The sequence below is a fragment of the Cynara cardunculus genome, unplaced genomic scaffold, assembly GCF_001531365.2.
Source record: "Cynara cardunculus var. scolymus isolate 2C unplaced genomic scaffold, CcrdV1 Un_Scaffold_4516, whole genome shotgun sequence".
In the NCBI taxonomy this organism is placed as follows: Eukaryota; Viridiplantae; Streptophyta; class Magnoliopsida; order Asterales; family Asteraceae; genus Cynara; species Cynara cardunculus.
Window position 1 is genome coordinate 5,777 of NW_020201933.1, and position 20,899 is coordinate 26,675.

General features: G+C 35.2%; 1 protein-coding gene across 1 annotated transcript; it reads left to right on the forward strand.

The window, feature by feature from the left end:
- The first annotated feature begins 251 nt into the window (after positions 1 to 251).
- Positions 252 to 19,709, forward strand: LOC112504065 (protein LSD1-like). The gene is made up of 7 exons (XM_025108037.1): positions 252 to 438; positions 655 to 772; positions 2,467 to 2,577; positions 16,766 to 16,878; positions 18,317 to 18,394; positions 19,200 to 19,271; positions 19,358 to 19,709. Exons 2-7 carry the CDS (start codon positions 661 to 663, stop codon positions 19,403 to 19,405), a joined length of 534 nt encoding a protein of 177 aa, XP_024963805.1. The 5' UTR covers positions 252 to 438; positions 655 to 660; the 3' UTR covers positions 19,406 to 19,709.
- The last annotated feature ends 1,190 nt before the right edge of the window (positions 19,710 to 20,899 follow it).

The following is a 20,899-nucleotide window of genomic DNA, read 5'->3' on the forward strand; positions in this document are numbered from 1 at the left end:
AAAAAAATTGGATTAAAAAATTACACAAAAAAATGAGGAATTTCAAATAGTTAATTTGATACTAATATCGATATATTTTTGTCAAATTTTTATGATATCGTCAAACATATATTTTATTCAAAAATAAAAACATCATCGCTTTCTCAAAATCACATAAAGCCGTATCATAACATCGACTGAGATAAAAAATAAAATAAAATATTAAAAACAATGGTTCATATATAGATTCGGTTTTACCCTCATAGCCCTACTTTTGGGACAATAACATCAAAATCCACCCACCGTCAACAAGAATACAGTAAAAGACTCCTTTTGCCCACAAACACAAATCTCATCTGAGATTTCAGCAAATGCTCGTCCATGGCATATAAATTCCCTACACAGATCCTCATATCGGTTCATCAACTCGTTCTCCTCTAGGTCGCGTCATTTGGCCTGGTAATTTTCAGTTTTATCCCATCATTTTTTGATACAAAATTCCTAAATTTGATTCAATAACTGCAATAGGAACGCGTGGTTGTATTGATTTCAATCTGGAGAATTTTAGTGGATGAGTATAAATAAAGAATCCATGGATGAAGATGGACAAGTAGATTTCTAATTTTTAGTTTTTAGGTGAAAATTAAACCTTATTTTGGGTTGGTTGATTTTCAGAGAAATATGCAGAGCCAGATAGTTTGCAGTGGTTGTAGAAGCATATTACTTTATCCAAGAGGGGCTTCTAATGTGTGCTGTGCATTGTGTAATGCCGTTACCTCGGTTCCTCCTCCTGGTAACATTTATCGAAAAATTGAAGCCATTTTGCGTTATTTGAGAAATGATTGAATCAATATTTACAATTAGAGCAAAATAAAGCGGTTCTTTTTTCTTCCTCTTAGTTTTATTATATATACTAATTTTCAGCAACTGATTGAGGTCATTTGGTTTTTTCTGGAAAAAGTCAAGGTCTGCTACATAAGTATATCTAGAAACACGTAAAAAGCTATCGCCCAAGTAGAAGGGGAAAGAACGAAGAAGAGGAAAAGCTATTTCTTAAGAAACGCGGAATAAACACCGAGTTTGACGGATAAATGTTAAGAGTGTTGGGTCGTCCTATTCATTATGCTATACCAATTACCAACTACAAGCATGTAACCTTGGCCTTCCTTATCCAGACATATAAACTCATCTTTTGCTATAGAGATTGAAACCAACATAGAAGTTCTTTAATCCATCTGTGGGCGTCCTTTTCTTCTTTCTCCTGTAAGGTATCTTGCGCTAAGATTTTTTCCGTCTTTTGTGTTTGGTGGGGGGACGAGTTACTAGTCTTAATCTGGGTTACAGGATGAGATGAAGTACTTCGGTTTAGATTGGGTTTGATATTTGTTTTGAGTCGAGAATTTATGTACAAACCAAACTCGTTTTGATTTGGCACAAAATTTCTGGTAGAGCTGAAGATGTACCCAAATTTTGAAGACCTTCCAAGCACAATTTTGGTTCAGAAAAATAACCACGGGTTTTGCATGATAAGATTAATACTACGTGTACCAATGACCAAGTTGCAAATCGCTGAACTATAATTGAAAACAAGAAAAATTGTAGATTTTGAAATTTAATTCTTTCTAGAATCTAGAACTTAAATTTGATCCCACTCAAATAGGTTTATGAAAGATTTCCAGTCTAGCTTTACAATATATATAGGGAATTTAAGTTCTTTTTAATGGTGAAATCGAGTTTGAAATTTAACATTCTTTCCGAGTCTGAGCCATTTCCGAGTCATGATTTTATGCCCCTATCTATTCTAGAACCTTAAATTGTTACAAGATAGGTGATTCTATTATATTTTTATAATTTGAGAGTCTAAATTTTTTATTTTTCAAGTTTGGTACTCATAATTGCATGATAGTTTTTTTCCTGCAATAAGCAATTTTGTGTCAATTGACACCCCTTGTTATTCCAGAACCTTAAAATATTACAAGGTATATAATTTTATTTTAGTTTCTTTTCATAATTTGAGGGTCGTAATTTCTGTAAGGTTTGGTACTTGATAATTACATGATTCTTGTTAATGGGAAATGATCACTTCTGTATCAATGGTTTTTCACTAAAATGAACGTTGAATCAAAATTTAGGCTTTTGGTGCCATGTGAACTATATCTTTTGCATGTAGTAAGATAATCATTATCACCATGCTGATCTTCTTGCCATTTTCGAGTGCTAAATGACTATCACACTGTCCAAAAGAAAGAATGGAGCTCCCTTTAGCATGTAATACATGTGCCTCAATTAGAAATGAGTATGCTTTCTCTTTGCACCACACCTGGGACGATGATATATATTTCACAGTTGCATGATTGTTGGGACAATCGCACTTGATGTGTGCATCAGTACTTACCTTGCGAGAATTTGCTTTGCATATCCTCAACTACTCACTCTGTGTTGGTGGTCGTCAAGTCTTTGATAATCATATCTGTTAAAACCTTTTAGGCATGGAAATGGATCAACTGATTTGTGGAGGTTGCCGCACATTGCTAATGTATACACGTGGTGCTACAAGTGTGAGATGCTCGTGTTGTCATACAGTGAATCTTGCACCAGGTTATGATATTTTGGTGTATTTTTAATGTGGTTTCTTCAATTCATTTTGTAATGTTTATGTTATATGAATGTTATGAAATTGTAATGTAGCTACTACCATTTACATGGCTATATTTCTTGTTGAAATTTATCAACTACAAGGAAGCTTAACATGAGTAAATGATGTTGAAAGGTAAGGACAATCCTACAAACGTAATGAGTGATAATGGTTCTCTTTATACACACATTTGCCTCATAAACACACAATATTCTAAATAGAACAAGGTAACTTCCACCTATGAACTGTGGGTCTCTTAGCGAAGCATATTTGACTTTTTGTGGCTTTAATGGCACAATTTTAAAATAGTTCACTATCTGGTTGCTACCTTTGGCAATCTAGTGGTGTTGAGGGTACCTTGGTGAGTCCTTCAGCCTTGATGAGACACATGCCTTGGAAGGTGCGAGATAGAAGATTTATTGAAGCGAGGGATAAGTCAAATTTTTGGGTCATATTCAGTGGATAATAAAAATAGTCTTAGGCTCTCTTAGTTTAGATGGAATCTGAATTCATTAATCATATTCTGTAGAAAGATGAAACAATCAACATCATGGCCTTCGTATAGTCTACCTATTTGGCTCGACATGTTAGCTCTGGCCCTTCATCTATTTCCATGATTTTGAATTTAGGTTTGAGGTTGATTGTACATCAAATGGTTGATGTTTATAATATTAATTGAGTGTTATGAGTTCATGTTGTTTAAGTTTAATCAAAATGCAAGTAATTACATTGATGTTAATTTTTGATGTTCATTTGTTCGTTAATAATTCGTCAATCAATGTGATTCTTTCCAGACATGCTATTGATGCTAATGTATATTTGTTAATTGGTGTTACTCATGCTCTAGTACATTTAATACTTTTAATATATGTGCCTGACTCATTGAATGATTATGTGTGTGTGATTTATGTTTTGAACTTTTTGCATGTCATGTGCCTGATTCAGAATAAAGTGTATGTCACCTTGTATCCTATTTAAAAAGGTAATAGAGAGGGGGACAAGAGCAAAACACTTGGACCAATGAGTATGATAACATATACCTTCTCCTATGAATTTGTAATCAAAGTGCCATGCAAAATCGTAAAATCAAGCTACACTGTTGTGATGGGCCTAACTCAAATACACACATGGGAAAATTGTGTTTATGGAATTCCAGCAATGAATATTGCTAGTGCAGTTCTATCTCATATGCAATACCCCCATGGGTGTACATCTGGTTCTACATGTTGTATGCTTGAATAGAACTTCCATAAGCTCTATTTATCACGTGAGTTTCATGAATTAGACCATTTGGGGCATTAATTCACCTACTAAAATGTCACCTGTTTCCACCCAAGACAACTAATGTTATACACGTCCGTTGGTCGGGTATAAAATCGTATGCAACATCACTTTATTATGAACATGTAACCAAAATCTTTTATGAACATTAAAAAGGTGATCCATATTCAACAATTAAAAAATGAATCCAATCTCCAATTCCCACCAATTAATAAGATAATTCATGATATGACAACTCAGAATCAACACCATTTTCAGCACCTAAGTGTCCTCATCACTGGTGAAGAAAAAAATCAACAGATCTCATCAAAACAATTCAAATAAAAACTTAAAAAAAATCAACTGACCTCATCACAACAATTCAAATAAAACTTAAAAAAAATAACTGACCTCATCACAACAATTCAAATAAAAACTTAAAAAAAATCAACTGACCTCATCATAACAATTCAAATAAAAACTACATCACTTGTAATCCAATAATATTTGTGTTGAACTAATGACATTAAACATGTAGATAGAAAAAGTGGAAAGTAGACAAGCTACTTTCTTGGAAAATTATCCGAGCCTAAGTCACCGGAATTTACTTTACATTATGTTCCCATTTCAAGATATTCACAGCCATAATCTTGATCAGGAGGTTCTCAAATGAGTCCTACAAACATCTATCAGTACATACATTATAATAATCAAATTACAAAGCCTATCAAGGGAGCAAGCCCGTGAAGCACAATGATCAACTTACACAAATAGAAAATATGAATAAGAAAAAAAGAAAGATTTGAATCTTAATTCAACACATTCACAAAATCACAAGCAAAAAAACACACCAATATCAAGAGTTCCTTTCTCTTTAGATGAACTACAAACGTCCTTCTCTAGCATATGCAAGCCAAGAATGAACGGAGCTCCTTTCATTTCCTTCACAATCACATGATAAGAGTACACTACTGAGTTAAATATAGAGAAGGAAACATATAGAGAGTAGAGGTGTAATTAAAGTACCAAAGCAAATAAAATTGAGTTTCCCTCATCACTCGTCAAGTCTAAAATGTTGGTTGTGCGTACTACCTTGCATAAATTTGTCTGCACTTTTCAAGTTTTGTAATATGGTGGGCCATTATCCGAATGTTGAACATCTGCACGAGGATGAATTGGAAGAGTTGATACAAAGAAAAAGTCCATCTGTACTTTTGAATTGCCTATAAATCCCTAACTCCATGTGATTAAATTAACAAAAAACAAACATCTATTTACCAATTCTCGAGACGATGGGCAGATGTCGATTATATGGATGGAGGATCAACCAATTCCCTTTCGTCCTTTGGCCGGACTAAACGGATTCCATGCATCGTATCATAGATGTCGATTGGATTACTAATTCCAACCGATGGAGAGAATCCATAAGTTGGAAGCAATTAAAGGCTGTGGGACAGTGGTTGTAATCGATACTTTGTAGGGGTATATATATATATAGCGATGGCACTTGGAAGAGCAAAATAGAGAAAGAAATTATGAGCAATTAATATTTTAAGAAAAATTAGGGGAGAAAATTTTGGGGGAGTGGATAAACTTTTGGAGTGGGGGTGTGGTGGGATCATACCTTGTAAGTTATACTAGAGAAATTTGAGGAGCTTGGAGGAGTTGGGGTTTAGATGGTAAAAATTTAAGGAGCTTAATTTTTCATGTGCATTTTATGGTTGTAAATCTAGCAAGAATGAAGATACCTTTTAATTTTCAACATATAACTATTATTCATGTTTATATATACAATACTAATAAAGGTCTAAAATGAAAAATTAAATAAATAAATACAGGATATAAAACATAAGTTTTAAAAATAATTCACCAAGTATTTATGATATTTAATAATAAGGTTAAGTCCAAAAATATTCGATATTAGGCTCATTTTGAAGGTATTGACAAGATGATTATAATGATATAATTTGCAAAAAAGGAAACGTATTTTTTAAATGCACTTTACTTCATATACGATAATTTGTGCTAATTGATAAGGGTGGTAAATGAAAAATGAAAAATGAAAAATGAAAAATGAAAAAGTAAGGGATATAAAGTAAATTAAATCACCAATTATAAGGGTATAAAATGTAATTTTGAAATTGAAAATGATTTGGTGTAAGGAACGTGGGAGGTTAAGCTGCCAAGTAGTAGTGGGCTATAACCGCGAAATACTTAATTTAAAGGGCTGGGATTTAATATTAAAGTTGATCCAACGATGGTGGGCTATAACCGCAAAATACTTAATTTGAGGGTTGAGATTTAGTATTAGGTTTGGTTTAAATGGCTAAGCTTAAAACACCAGTTTTTTGACTCACCAATATTATGTATAGAACATAATGTAAAAGTTCTGGAATTTGGGCCTAGTAGAGTTGGCGAAGCAACACTAATCAACTAGTACCAATATAACAATTAAATAATCCTAAACACATCCTACTTACTAAAATACTTGTTCCCCAAGTCCTCTATTGATCTTACTAAGTAATACTTCGCAAATTTATCCTGTAAAGAATACAAAGTTTCCTAATAAAAATGTATCTGACATTCTGTTCCCGTTCTTCTTGTCATCCCCATTGTTCTCTCTTTGATTGGAGAAATATATTTGAATTTCGTTGTGAGTAGTATGAGAGGGATGAGGGACGAGGAATGGGGCATTCTCTTCTCAAGCTTAAAATCTTTGTTTCATATCCATGACATGCTATTCTCCAGCAAGAAACGTTGAGATTGTAGATCTGAATTGGTGAAAATAGGAAAATTGAATTCAACATTTTTAAACGTAGGTAGCTCTTGAACATTAGATTGTAGTTGAAAAGCTTTGTGCTTTAACTCTTCGTTAATCAACTCATCTCCATTGGCATTCATTAGTCATGGGTATAACAAGGACATGAGTGAAAAAATTGAAGAATTAGGATTAAGGTGCTTGTATTGATTTTTGGAGAAAATTTTAATCTCTTCATCAGAAATAGCACGGCATTTGAGGTTCTATTGTCAAGCAGGTCTCCTGATAAAATTCAATACTATCGAGGAAAATGTATAATCATGTTTATTTAATGATCTTTTGAGGTAAGCTTTCAATTTATTCCTCATTACAAATAACTCGGGATTTCATATTCTAGTACTAAATAGGTCCTTGAAAAATCCAACATTATTGGAAAAAGAAATTATTTTTGTTTTATTTAATTGTTTTATTGGTAATAAGTGATTAGGGTTATGTTTCTTTGTTCTATGGATTTATATTTGTAAACTTCCTCTTATTATATACATCAGCAATGTAGAAGTCCTCGCATAGGCCTGCTTTAGCATCTGCCTGCAATAGAATTTACCACATCTGCCAATGCTACCCTAAAAACCGTGTTTGTTAGCTGTGGTTTGAGCTTGAGTCTCAGTGACCTTTTAAAGGCCCATTTAGCAAGGAGTTGGCAAAACAACCATTCTTTATGGCAGGAGTGAGTCGGTTCTATTTCTCGATGGGGCCAGGGAAGGGTTTGAATAGCAGTTCCTGCTTTTCAGTAGGTTTAAAACAAATGACGAATTGAATTTAATTGTGTTAACTTTCATTGACCCATAGAACACTAGCCAAAAATTGGGGATGTGGTAGTACATTTAAGAACCTCTGCATGCTTGAATGGCAACATGTCTTAAAATTTTATGGTTGAGACAGGATTCTACATTTTGAACCTGAATCGTAGGGATTGAAAATGTTAATTGCCTCAAAAAGCGCTTGCATCAAGGGTACACCACCCACCTTAGCTTTCCTGCCAATGGCCTTGACCAATGACCAGCTCTTAGGTTCTATTTGGTATCTGTAGCACCTATAAGTTAAAATTGACATGGCTAAGTTATGCAAACCTTTACTTGTTGACAATGAGTGGAGGTGCATGTAACTACTTTTTGTGAGTGGAAGCTACCTGCAAATGGAACCTAAAGTAACAAGTATCTGCAGATAGCTTAATTTCTTACACACATCAAATCGGAGTTCCCTTAGTAGCGTTATCCTTAAACTTTCATGCTTGGTGGAGGTCTATGCATTTTTTTCCAAGTTTTTGTATTAAAAGAATTGGTTATTTTTTAGAAGTTTCTTTTGGGGAAATGTCTAAAAAAACCCAATGGACTTTAGTGTTTCGAATGATTAAGTCATTGGACAATTTTTTAGAACAAATAAGTCCTTGGACATTGCAAAACCTGTTAAATAAGTCCTTGGACTTTCTAAAACTTGTTAGATACATTTTTATGACCTATAAAACTGGTTAATGTGGTAAAATAATGGAAAAAATATGAAAAAAAGCATTTGGACTTTCATATTTTAAACGATCAAGTCTCTGAATATTTTTTGAACAAAAAAAGTACTTACATCTATAAAATGAAACAAATATACCAAAAAGTACTTATATTTAAAAAAGATTATTGATGGAATTTATTTTAATTAAAAATAAAAAATATTCTGTCAGTGATTTTCCAAAAAAGATTTAAAAACGATTACTAATTAAATTTATTTTAATTAAAAATAAAATATATTTCGTATATGATTTTTCAAAGTAAAAAAAATAAAAAAAAGATTTAAAAAGGATTACTGATAAAATTTATTTTACCATTGGTGATTTTCCAAATTAAAAAAAAGGAAAATAATTTGTTTAAATTACTTACAGATTAACGAGAAAATTTAACTAAATACATAATTAATTAAAATTCGTTGCTAGTGTTCATTGGTATATATCTAATTGATGGCTAACTTGACCACCGTCAGACGTTCTAACACAGAAACATGTTAATAAGTGTGAAAGATCGTGCTTGAATCTTGTCGGTGATATCATTTCACCGATGGATTAGCGACGAATTTTAATTAATTATGTATTTAGTTAAATTTTATCGTTAATCGGTTAGTAATTTAATCAAATTATTTTCTATATTTTTTAATTTGAAAAATCACCAACGGAATATATTTTATTTTTAATTAAAACAAATTTCATCAGTACTCCTATAATACCCAGTTTTCGTTATAACTGTTATGTGTTCCTTTTCCGTTCTTTATGTATATATAAGTATCCGTACATTACTCGCTTGTACAATAATTTGAAATGCCTTGTACCTTGTACCTGAATGAAAAGTATAATGGTAAATAAGGACCAAATTTGTACAAGCTAACCTTGATTTAGGACCAAATTGTAGTGAATTTTGTCATATAGGGGTTAGTTTGTAAAAGGCCAAAGTTGGGGGGTTTATAAAGAAATTTTTTTCCAATAATCACATAAAGGATTTATGATTTTAATTATTCATTTTCAGATTTAAACTCTCTCTCTCAGAACTCTCTCCTTTCTCTCTCTAATCTCCAACCCTAAAACCATAGGAATTCCTTAATGCAATGTTGAATCATTGAAGTTTTGAAGAAATTGAAGCCACAATTGTGATTAGAATCATCATTATAAGGTTTGACCATATTTTGATTCAAGTATTTTTCCTATAATCTTGTGCTTTGGAGGATTTGGTTCTAAACCAATCTATGAAATCATGTAGGATTGTATGAATTGAGGCTAAGGAGGGTGAATCTTATCAAATTATAGTGTTCTCCATCTTTGCTAGCAAGGTATGTAGTGGTGTTAGTAATTAGGGTTGCATTTTAGGAATTTCTTTATTTAGGTTTAATATCATGAGGCTAAATAAGTTAATTCATTGTAGTTTGGGTATCAATTGTTAGATTTTTCTTACTGTTGGAATATGGCAGAAAGTGCTGTTTGTTTAGAAAATTCGTATAAAATCACTTGATGCTCCGTTTAAGGTGTATTATATATGGATGGAAAGGTCTATGTGTGTACAACTTTGTAGTTTACACCAAGATCTAGTTGTGGCTGTAGATGGCTCGAAACAGTGTATTTCCATGTCTGGTTCTGTGAAAACAGGATTTACACACTGTTTTTTAAAATCCTTATAAAATTGGTCATTGATCTAAATGAGTTGATTCCAACGCGATTGGAACCACAAGAGATTGATCTACACTTTTCGTTTAGACCCAAAAAGCTAATTTGGCCTCTAGGAGTAAGAAACAGTTTCCACAAGCTGTTGGTACAAGCTGTCCAGTGCAGGGGTATGATCAACAGCTTTGGCTGTTTGTACGTCGTGCCTAAAGACATGTACTTTCTGTATCTCTTTTGAATATGATTCTAAACCTTGCCTAGCTTATTTAGGATTAGTATAGAGTCATTAATAAAGCTTAAGGGTCATTAGCATATATGTTTTTGTACAATAGTTAGATAATTCCGAATCCAATTGTTATTGTATTTAGGATCCCCGAAACTTTCAAAGGTTGCCACGCATCTCGAATTGTATGGTTTTCCCCTCTATCAGGTACAGATTTCTATAATTCTTTGACCTGTGGATAACCTATTGAAGTGGTTATCTAATCCGTGGTTTGAGGTACACCACAATACACCTATGAAGTAGGTGTCGATGTGAAATTGCTTATGATAAATCTCAATCATTATGGAGTTATCTTGGATTTTATTTTGGGTTACTTGGTAATCTTTCTTGATATGAGACTTCATGATTGGTTATTTATTTTGAATCTTGTCCATTGTCATATCTTCCGATTTAGTATTTATTTGAAATAATTGATTTTACACGACTATGGATTTGATGAATTTGACTACTTGTTGAACACTGAATTGTTATGAGATTGTCACACTTCGTGGTGGCTCTTTTGTTTATCGTTTTCAGAACACCCGATCAATGGGGCACCATAGTCGGGATTGCTTCCATGGTGGCTATACTTGTTGAATTTCAAGATATGCAGTAAACAACAAATGAATGCCAAAACTGACTTAATTCTTATTAGCAAGTTGAGACTTCTTAAATAGACGTACAAAACAAAGAAATGACTGGTGCTGAACAGAAAACAAAGAACTCCTAAAAGACTGGGTAAGCCCTACAAATCAGGGATTTATTCAACARCCTCTTTTACCAGGTACACATTTAAGATGTAGACCAGGTAAACACCTAAACACTACTACAAACCCTCCCATAAGCTAACTGTGGAACACAAGTTAGCTTAGATATCCTGTTTGCAAACTCCTAACAGTCTTCGAAACTTCATGAACAACTCGACCTGCAAAGGCTTTGTCATTAAATCTGCCAGTTGATCCTTGGACTTGCAAAACTCCAGCTTTATTGTTCCATTTTGAACCAATTCTCTGAGGAAATGAAACCTTACATCTATATGTCTGCTTCTTCCATGCATCACCGGATTCTTTGACAATTTTATGGTTGAACTATTGTCACAATACAGAACCGTCTCTTCTTGATGATCACATCCTAATTTTTCTGTGACTCGTCTTAACCAAATTGCTTGACTAGCGCATTCAGCTGCTGCAACAAACTCAGCCTCTGTTGTGGAAAGTGTAACAATCGGTTGTTTTTTGGACAACCAAGAAATTGCACCTTCACCCATCATAAACACATAGCCTGACGTGCTTCTCCTATCATCTGTGTCTCGAGCATAATCACTATCAGTGAAACCACTTAGTATTGTCCTCCTTTTCTTGTACATGATTCCATAGTCCAAAGTTCCTTTTAGGTACCTTAGAATTCTTTTAGCAGCTTGTAGATGTATMTSTGTYGRTTTACTCATATATCGACTAATGAGACAAACACTATACATTATGTCAGGTCTGGTTGCCGTAAGATACATAAGACTTCCTACAATCTGCTTATAATTTGATTCACAARCAGCAACTCYYTGTTCATCCTTAKTGAGATTTGTTCCAGGAACGATTGGTGTTCCAACCACTTGACATTCYATCATGCCRAAACGTTTAAGCACCTCAGTTGCATATCGTTTCTGGCTGATAAAGTTTCCTTGTGGGCCTTGTGAAACTTCAATGCCAAGGAAGTACTTCATTGGTCCCAAATCGGTCATATCAAAAATCCTCATCATAGAGGCTTTAAATTCTTTCACCATCTCATCATTGCCCCCTGTATATATAAGATCATCAACGTAAATACCGACAATGAGTAGGTTACCTGCCTTGTTTGTCTTGGTAAACAAGGTTTGTTCATTTGGACATCTTTGAAAGTCTTCTGCTGTGAAATATCCTTCTATACGACTAAACCAAGCACGAGGTGCCTGTTTTAGTCCATAAAGGGCTTTATGTAACCTGTACACTTTATTTTCTGCTCCCTTTACCTCAAACCCTTTTGGCTGGTCTATGTACACTTCTTCATTGAGGTCTCCATGCAGAAATGCTGACTTTACATCGAGTTGGTATATCTTACAGTTACGTTGAGCTCCCAATGCTACGATMGTCYTTACCGTCTCGATTCTGGCAACAGGCGCATAGACTTCAAGATAGTCTATTCCGTACTTTTGAGAGTAGCCCTTGGCTACTAATCGTGCTTTGTATTTCTCCAAATCTCCGTGCTCATTAAACTTAGTCTTGTATACCCACTTTACACCTACGGCTGTGGCACCGTTTGGCAAGTCAACTAAACTCCAAGTGTTATTCTTCTCGATTGACAGCATTTCCTTTTCCATAGCCACTCTCCAATGCTTCTCTCTTACTGCATCTTCGAAATACACAGGGTCAGAGGTTGCCATCATAGCCATATTCACAGCTGGTTCATCATTATCATCTTCAATGTTTTCCAGTCTATCACCTAAAGAGTAGTCTTTCATCCATCTTGGAGGTTGTGTGCGTCTTTTAGTTCTAGTACTGGACTCAGCTTCCCTCCCAGAATTTATGTCACCTTCAAGTCCTCCATTTATTTCTCTACTTTCACTTTCTGGTTGAGTGTGAGTGATACTTGTAGTCTTGTTGATTTCTCCATCTTCCCATTCCATGTCCATCAATACTGAGGCTGTATGAGTCTCCGTCCAGTTGTACTCTTGATTTTCTTCAAAAACGACATCCCTGCTGATTAATATCCTGTTGGTCTGGGGGTCAATCAACTTGTATCCCTTCGACGCTTCACTATATCCCAAGAATACACACTTTATGCTCCGATCATCAAGTTTACTTCTACGTTCTTTAGGCACATGAGCATGTGCAATGCAAACGAACACTCGTAAATGAGCTACTGCTGGTTTGATCCCGGACCAAGCCTCCTCGGGTGTAACATTTGTGAGGGCTGCATTTGGACATCTATTCAAGATGTAATTGCTCCAGTTGGTCGCTTCGGCCCAAAACGTCTTCGGCATCTTCATATCTGATAACATAGCACGTACCATGTTTAATACAGTTCTGTTTTTACGCTCCGCAACTCCGTTTTGCTGTGGTGTGTAAGGGACTGTAAGCTGTCTTTTGATTCCATTTTCTTTGCAAGCTTCTTTGAATGCCGTGGAATTGAACTCTGCCCCTCTGTCTGTACGTAGGCACTTAATGACAAGACCTGATTCATTCTCAACCATCTTCTTGAAGCATAGGAACCGGTGAAGTGCTTCTGATTTTTCAGCTAAGAAATACATCCATGACTTCCTTCTAAAATCATCAATAATACATAATATGTACCTTTTACTACCGTTCGAGGTAGGACTGATGGGGCCACATATATCTGCGTGAACCAATTCCAGTGCTTTATCTGCTCTCCATGTGCTTTTGTTTGGGAATGACTCACGATTATGTTTTCCAATGAGACAATCTGCACATACCTCATCAACTATCTCAAATGATGGTAAGCCTCGTACCATTTGCCTCGTCTCCAAAGTCTTTAAACCATTAAAGTTTAAATGACCGTACCGCCTATGCCATAACTTTGTGACCTCCTGCTCCTTTGTGAGAAAACATTGCTCCTTCTCTTTTAAATCTCCCCGTGTTTCTGCTGTTAAGATGAACATTCTCTGTGCACTCATTGTTGTTTCAATGATTAGTCCTTTTGTGGGATGATATATTTTACAGGCTCCACCTTTAATCAAGATAGCAAGACCTTTTTCTTGTAATTGGCCAACGCTAATTAAATTGTTTCTCAAGTCTGGAACAAAATAAACATCAATGATGACATGACTTACATTATTCAACCAGATTCTAACGTTACCTCTTCCAACAACATTCATTTGATAGTTGTTTCCTAGCTTCACAGTTGTTTTGAACTGATAGTCTAGGTCACAGAATTTTGATCGATCACCACACATATGATTCGAACACCCAGAATCGAGAAACCACTCATCATTCTTCTTATTCTCTTGGACTTCTGCATATGTCATCAGTAGCATTTCTTCATTCTCAACGTAGTTTGCTTCTTTTCTCCATTCTGGACACTCATATGAAAAATGTCCAAGTTTGTGACATTTGTAACATTCTGAGGTTGCTTTGTTGTAGATAGACCTGCCCCTGCCTCTTCCTTTTCCTCTAAAGAAAAATCGGCCGCCTCGACCACGCATCCCTTGCCTATCTTGGAATGTGGTCTTCAACTCATGTTCTTCATCTCTTCCTCGGCTGTATATCCCTTGCCTCTCTTCTGATGAGATATTCAACGCCTGTTCTTCATCTCCTTCGTTGTCTCTCTTAAATTTTTGTTCGTGCACCAGCAAGGAGCTTTGCAATGCATCTATCGACAATTCATCTATGTTCTTAGATTCCTCGATCGAACAAACAACATAATTCCATTTCTCCGTTAACGTCCGCAAGATCTTCTCTACAATCTTGACGTCTTCCATATGTTCTCCACAATTTCGCATCTCATTGGCTATCACCATAACCCTTCCAAAGTAATCTGTAACAGATTCACCGTTCTTCATCATCAAAACTTCAAATGATCTTCTTAGTCTGTTCAACTGAGCTCTCTTCACCTTCTCGTTCCCTTGGTATTTCACCTTCATGGAATCCCACAATTGTTTTGCTGTATCTCTTTTGGTGATCGTTTTCAATATAGATTTATCTATTGCGGCGAATAGATAATTCTTGGCTTTCAGATCCTTCAGCTTCGATTCCGCATTGTCTGCCGGAATCCTAGATTCCACAACACTCCAATACTCTCTTGAACGCAGGAGGTTCTCCATGAGGAGACTCCAATGTTCATAATCCCCGTCAAATTTCGGGATGCTTGGTTGAGCAAAGCTTGCATCTGAATTCATCTCTCTCACAAGTGTATCACTCTGTCTTGAAGTCAGCCTGGCTCTCTGATACCAAAATGTTGAATTTCAAGAGATGCAGTAAACAACAAATGAATGCCAAAACTGACTTAATTCTTATTAGCAAGTTGAGACTTCTTAAATAGACGTACAAAACAAAGAAATGACTGGTGCTGAACAGAAAACAAAGAACTCCTAAAAGACTGGGTAAGCCCTACAAATCAGGGATTTATTCAACAACCTCTTTTACCAGGTACACATTTAAGATGTAGACCTAGTAAACACCTAAACACTACTACAATACTATCATGGCGTCCTCACTCTGATTAGGTTCTTAAGTGGACCTGACCTGGTACCGGTCATTTAGAGGGCGTATGGATCGATCCTAGATTTAGTTTACCATATTTCAGGCTGTGAACATGTCACAGAGGGGATTAGATAGTCGCGTGCCCGCACCTTTATTCCCACCCGTTCGAGAAAATTTGGCCATCCCTTGGACATCGCGTCATTGTGATGCAAAATTTTGGATTGTGTGATTCTTGATTTTGCCTTCGGGTGTATATTTGCTTCATCATGTTATGTGTCATTGATTTACGATTTTACTTCCGTTGTTTGTTTTATTTAAATCCAATTTACGATTACTTGTCTATCTTTAATCCATTCACAGAGCATGTCGTAGCCGTGTTTATTTTTTTATGCACGGCAGGTTAGTAGCAGTTATGACGGGGATGAGATTGATAATTGATCATGTTTCTTTTGAAGTTGCACCTTGGAGATGTTATTTATAACTTGATCTTGTATTTTTGTATATTGTATGTTGTATACTCTCCAAGGCTATGTAATTTATATGTATAAAGGTTTAGGCTTGCTCTAGGGTTTATGATCAGGGACGCTACAAATCCTTTCTTTAAATCTTTTTTAATTTAAAAAATCACATACGGAATATATTTTATTTTTAATTAAAATAAATTTGATCAATAATTCTTTTTAAATCCTTTTTTTATTTTTTATTAATTTGAAAAATCACTGACAAAATATATTCAATTTTTAATTAAAATAAATTTCATCAATAATTATTTTTTAAATGTAAGTACTTTTTTGGTATATTTTTTTCATTTTATAGATGTAAGTACTTTTTTTGTTCAAAAAATGTTTAGGGACTTATCGTTTAAAATATGAAAGTCCATTGGCTCTTTTTTAAAAAAAATTCATTACTTTGACACATTAACCAGTTGTGTAGGTCATAAGGATGTATATAACAGGTTTTAGAAAGTCCAAGGAGTTATTTAACAAGTTTTGGAATGTCCAAGGACTTATTTGTTCCAAAAAATTATCCAAGGACTTGATCATTCCAAACACTAAAGTCCATTGAGTTGTTTAAACTTTTCCCTTTCTTTTGCATGCAAGTACTGTTGTACCCTAGCATTTTTGTTGAAAACTCTTTCAGGGTTCAGTTAGGTGAATTTTTCATTGCTTTGGATGCACCATTGCCATCTTTTGCTTCCTTTGGCTTTATTTGTTGATGATCGAGGTCTACCATGGAAAATCTATATGTTGATGCCTTGTGTCTAACTGCTTTCAGTTGGCACCATGGCTAGTAGTCTGGTTCAAGTACCTGACAAGAGATTGTAGAATCACCACACTCACACCCACACCTATACAAGGGAAAATTAATATGGAGATGAACCTACCTTTTGTAGCTTATTTGTATACTTCCCAGATTTATTGTTACCCTGTATTTTTCTGCGTCAATAATGATTTCTTTGTCCTAAATGGTCTAGTTATTTTTGCTTCAACAGTTTCTAACCAGCTTGCTCAAGTAAATTGTGGAAATTGCCGAACAATGCTGATGTATCCATTCGGTGCCCCATCAGTTAAATGTGCAGTTTGTCACTACATTACAAATGTCAATGTGAGTACAACAAAACCCATCTTCTTTTTGACTTCATTGTTTGAAGTGTGAATTTACTTATAGAGTACCTTTGCATGTGATGGTACCGTATGGTAAAAAAGTTGCATAGATCTGTTCTTGGGAGTTCATTGAAGAAATTTTCTGGAAGTTGCAAATGACATATTGCACATTTCTTCTTCTGTAATGGCTTGTGTGCCACTGCTTTCAACACAATACGGGATAAAGTGCCATGTTTTATACTGTCCACAGCGATTTGTATTAATTGATGGGGAAACAGTATTCACTAGAACCAAAGTGAAGCTTTGGAGTCGCTATAGAAGTTTATGGCTTCTCTCATAGGGGATGGATTTTTCAGCTACACAGATAGTGTGGTGCTCTAGTTTTCTAGCCGGAGCCCTTGACATGCAAATAGTTTTGCTTTACTATGTTGATAGTATTGTTGTTACTAGGCATCATTCAGAGGGGACTATAACTCTGAAAATTTTCGTTTAGAGGGCTTTCAAGTGGATGACTCCTAGAGTATCATGTACTTCTGTTGAGATTACTACCTCCTCCAAGGGTGCCACCATGTACCAGAGGAAGCATGCCCTTGATTTCTTGCCAACATTAGTATGTTTGAAAGTCAGGTAGTATATTATTAGATGATCCCAAATATCAAGCTCTATCCCTATGGTGGTAAGTCCAAAGAGATATATGGTACCAGTTGGGAAGCTGAATTTGTATTGGTATGGTTGTTTCTGTTGGTAGCAATTCATGTCTTCCCTTCGTACTAGTTATAGATTCTGAGGCATATATGTGGTGACAAAGATACTTGAACGCTAGTCAACCGACTGCTAATGCAGTAGGGGATTTCCAGTTTGGTATTATGTCTTGATTGGGGGAATCTTATGTAGCGGAAAAGCTAGAAGCAAGACTTTTCTCTCTCGAGTGGGGAGTCTGAGCATTGGGTTATGGTGTGTAGAAAATGTGAGTTGACTTGAGTACTCCCATTGTGATAAGGGATGGGAATTGGGTGATTCCTTGTGGCATGACTAACTTACGAACTTGTAAATTGGAGCAAAGTCGTTCCTAATTGGTCTTCTATTATTTCAGTATTCATATAACCCATGTTTGATGAACTAGCTGATAAGCTAGCCGTTAGTTGTAAAACTAGTTGTTGGCTGATAAGCTAGCTGTTAGTTGTTAAACTATTACATTTAGTAAAAACTAGCTGTTAAGCTAGATGGCAATGTAGAATTACCTAAAAGGATAGATTCCATGACCATAATGCTACAAAAATCATACCCAGTTTCTGTTGCATTAACTGAAGGTCTTGTTTTTGTTCATGTTCTTTTTTTTTCATTTACTGGTGTATTTCACTCTTTAATATGGTCTGATGAGGTGTATGTCAGATCAGACATGCTTTCTTGTGTTGCCACTGATCACAAGTCTTCCGCAGATGAGCAGTGGAAGGGTTCCCGTTTCCATGCGGCCTAATGGAAATGCAACATCAGGATCAATGCCCTCTGTTTCGACAGTGAGTTGCCTGCTCTCTTTTTTTAATGCCAAACTAATTGGGGGTTAAGTTAGAAATGGGCACAAAAGTGTTTGTGCAACTGAGTTTTCGTCAATGTACCATGAAAAATTTTCTAATTAGTCAAGGTACCTCAAATTCCGACTACTTTTTGTCGACAGTTCCGACTTTGCGTTTGTTACATGGGACAGGACAAGACAAAACAAAAATTTGTTGTCTCACGTTTGGTGTGCCATTAGACTGAAACAGGACATGAATGAGTGGGGACCAAAATTGAATTTTTTTTGTCCCACCAAAATAGGTGGAACACAAATCATGGAGATTGGACAAGATTCAATTCTTTCACCTACCTACATCCCTCTCGTCCAGTCCAGCCCATCCTGTCCAGTCCGGGAGATTTTGGAGTTTTTAAGCTCTTTCTGTTCTCAACCATTTCTTCAAAACTTTCTCCAAAATAAATATAGTAGGAGAGCTAAAATTCTACAAATTTGGAGAATCCTCCAAATGTAAATGGAGGAAGATAATGATTTTTTCTTATTTCCAAGAAAAACTCCAACTAACCAATAAAATTAAATGGAGGAAGAAAGAGAAGGATTTTTTTTCGTTTGTTAAGTATTTTAATTATATACTCAAAATTGAAAAATGCTGGAGTCGAATGTGCAACTATTTTTTTGAGATCGACTTTTAATCCATAATTTTGGAGAAGCGGTTGGAGATACTCCTAGGGTTAGGGTTAGGGTTAGGGTTAGGGTTAGGGTTGTGTCTTACAAGGTACATGGATTTCATATTTCGTTGATATCTTCTACAGGAAACCCCTCATTCTCATAACCAAACTGTAGTTGTTGAAAATCCCATGTCAGTTGACGAGAGTGGAAAACTGGTACGTTCTTCCTTCTTACCCCTTCTCCCGAGTTATATTTGTGATGGAGCTCTCTTTGATGATGATTTGGTTTTGTGATGATTTAGGTAAGCAATGTAGTTGTCGGGGTAACCACAGAGAAGGCAATCAAGTGAATGATCGTTGATGATTAATTGTCATCCATGACCTCTGCTTGCTTTAAGGATGCATTGTATATAATAATAACAGAAAAGGGGGATGATCATCATTTTGACATTAAAGAAAAAAAAAAAAAGAGATTTGATGCGGTTTGAGTTGAGAAACCGAGATTGTTCCGTCAGAAAGAAAAAAAATTGATTTGATGTGGTTTGAGTGGAGACGTGGATATTGTGGGCACATCTTCATTATTTTGTGGTCATTTTGCTCAATAATTCCGTTTGTTATATGGTTGCTTGTTAATGTGTGTTTTTTGCTTATAAATTATAGATTAATAGCATTTTTATTGTAGAAATATGTTGTCTACATGTTTGGTTGGCACCTAAGAATATTTTCTAACATATTATTCTCATAAATTATTTAAAATAAAAAACTAGAAGTTTAAATCTTAAAAAGAATTTACGCCGACTTGGACAGATTTTCTATATAGAGCATCTACATTAGAGATATTTGACATATTTTTTCAAGGAAGTTATTACAAGAACATTTAATGTGACTACGAGTTCTTGTCATGTCACAACTTGTTAACAAAAATACAACTCCTTGTACTAAAACAATTGATGAATAGAATTAGAATGAACATAATGTCATAGGAACAATGAAACAAAACAAGTAGATAGAGAATATGAAATCTATAATCCTCATTAATCATTAATTTTTTTAAATAGGGTTGGTTATAATGAAAAGAAAACATTCATTGTCGTAAATCCCAATACTTCAAAAACTATTCTTTCATGAAGGCACACAATCCTTCAACATTCCCCTTTTTGTGAGTCAAAGGGGGTGATGGTGCATAATTCTTGCCTCATTAAAAACTTAAGCCAAAGAAAGAAAACTCATTGAAAAAAACAAAGAACTTTAGACAAACTTTAATTTATGGTGACTGAAGCCTCATCTTCTGTACTTGAACATCTAAGCTCAGATGATAATCCTCTACCAGCTCAGCAATGGACTAAAAACCATTCAATTCATCAAATTCTTGGTGATCCAAGTGCACGTATTCAGACACCTCGTGATCTAGGTAATATATGTTTCTTTGTTAACTTTCTTTCTCTAGTTGAACCCAATAAAATCAATGAGGCTATCTTAGACCCTACCTGGATCATTGTCATGCAAGAGGAACTCATTGAGTTTGATAGGAACAATGTCTGGTACCTTGTCCCACGTCCATCTAACAAAATTGTGATAGACACCAAATGAGTTTATTGCAATAAGTTAGATGAACAAGATGTGGTGACCCGCAACAAGGCACGTCTCGTTGCTCAGGGTTATAGACAAGAAGAAGGAATCGATTATGACGAAACCTTCGCACCAGTGGCTAGACTCGAAGCTATTCGACTCTTTCTAGCCTTTGCTTCCCATAGAGACTTTAAAGTGTTTCAAATGGATGTAAAGAGTGCTTTCCTTAATGGAAAAACTCAAGAGGAAGTTTATGTTGAACAACTTCTAGGGTT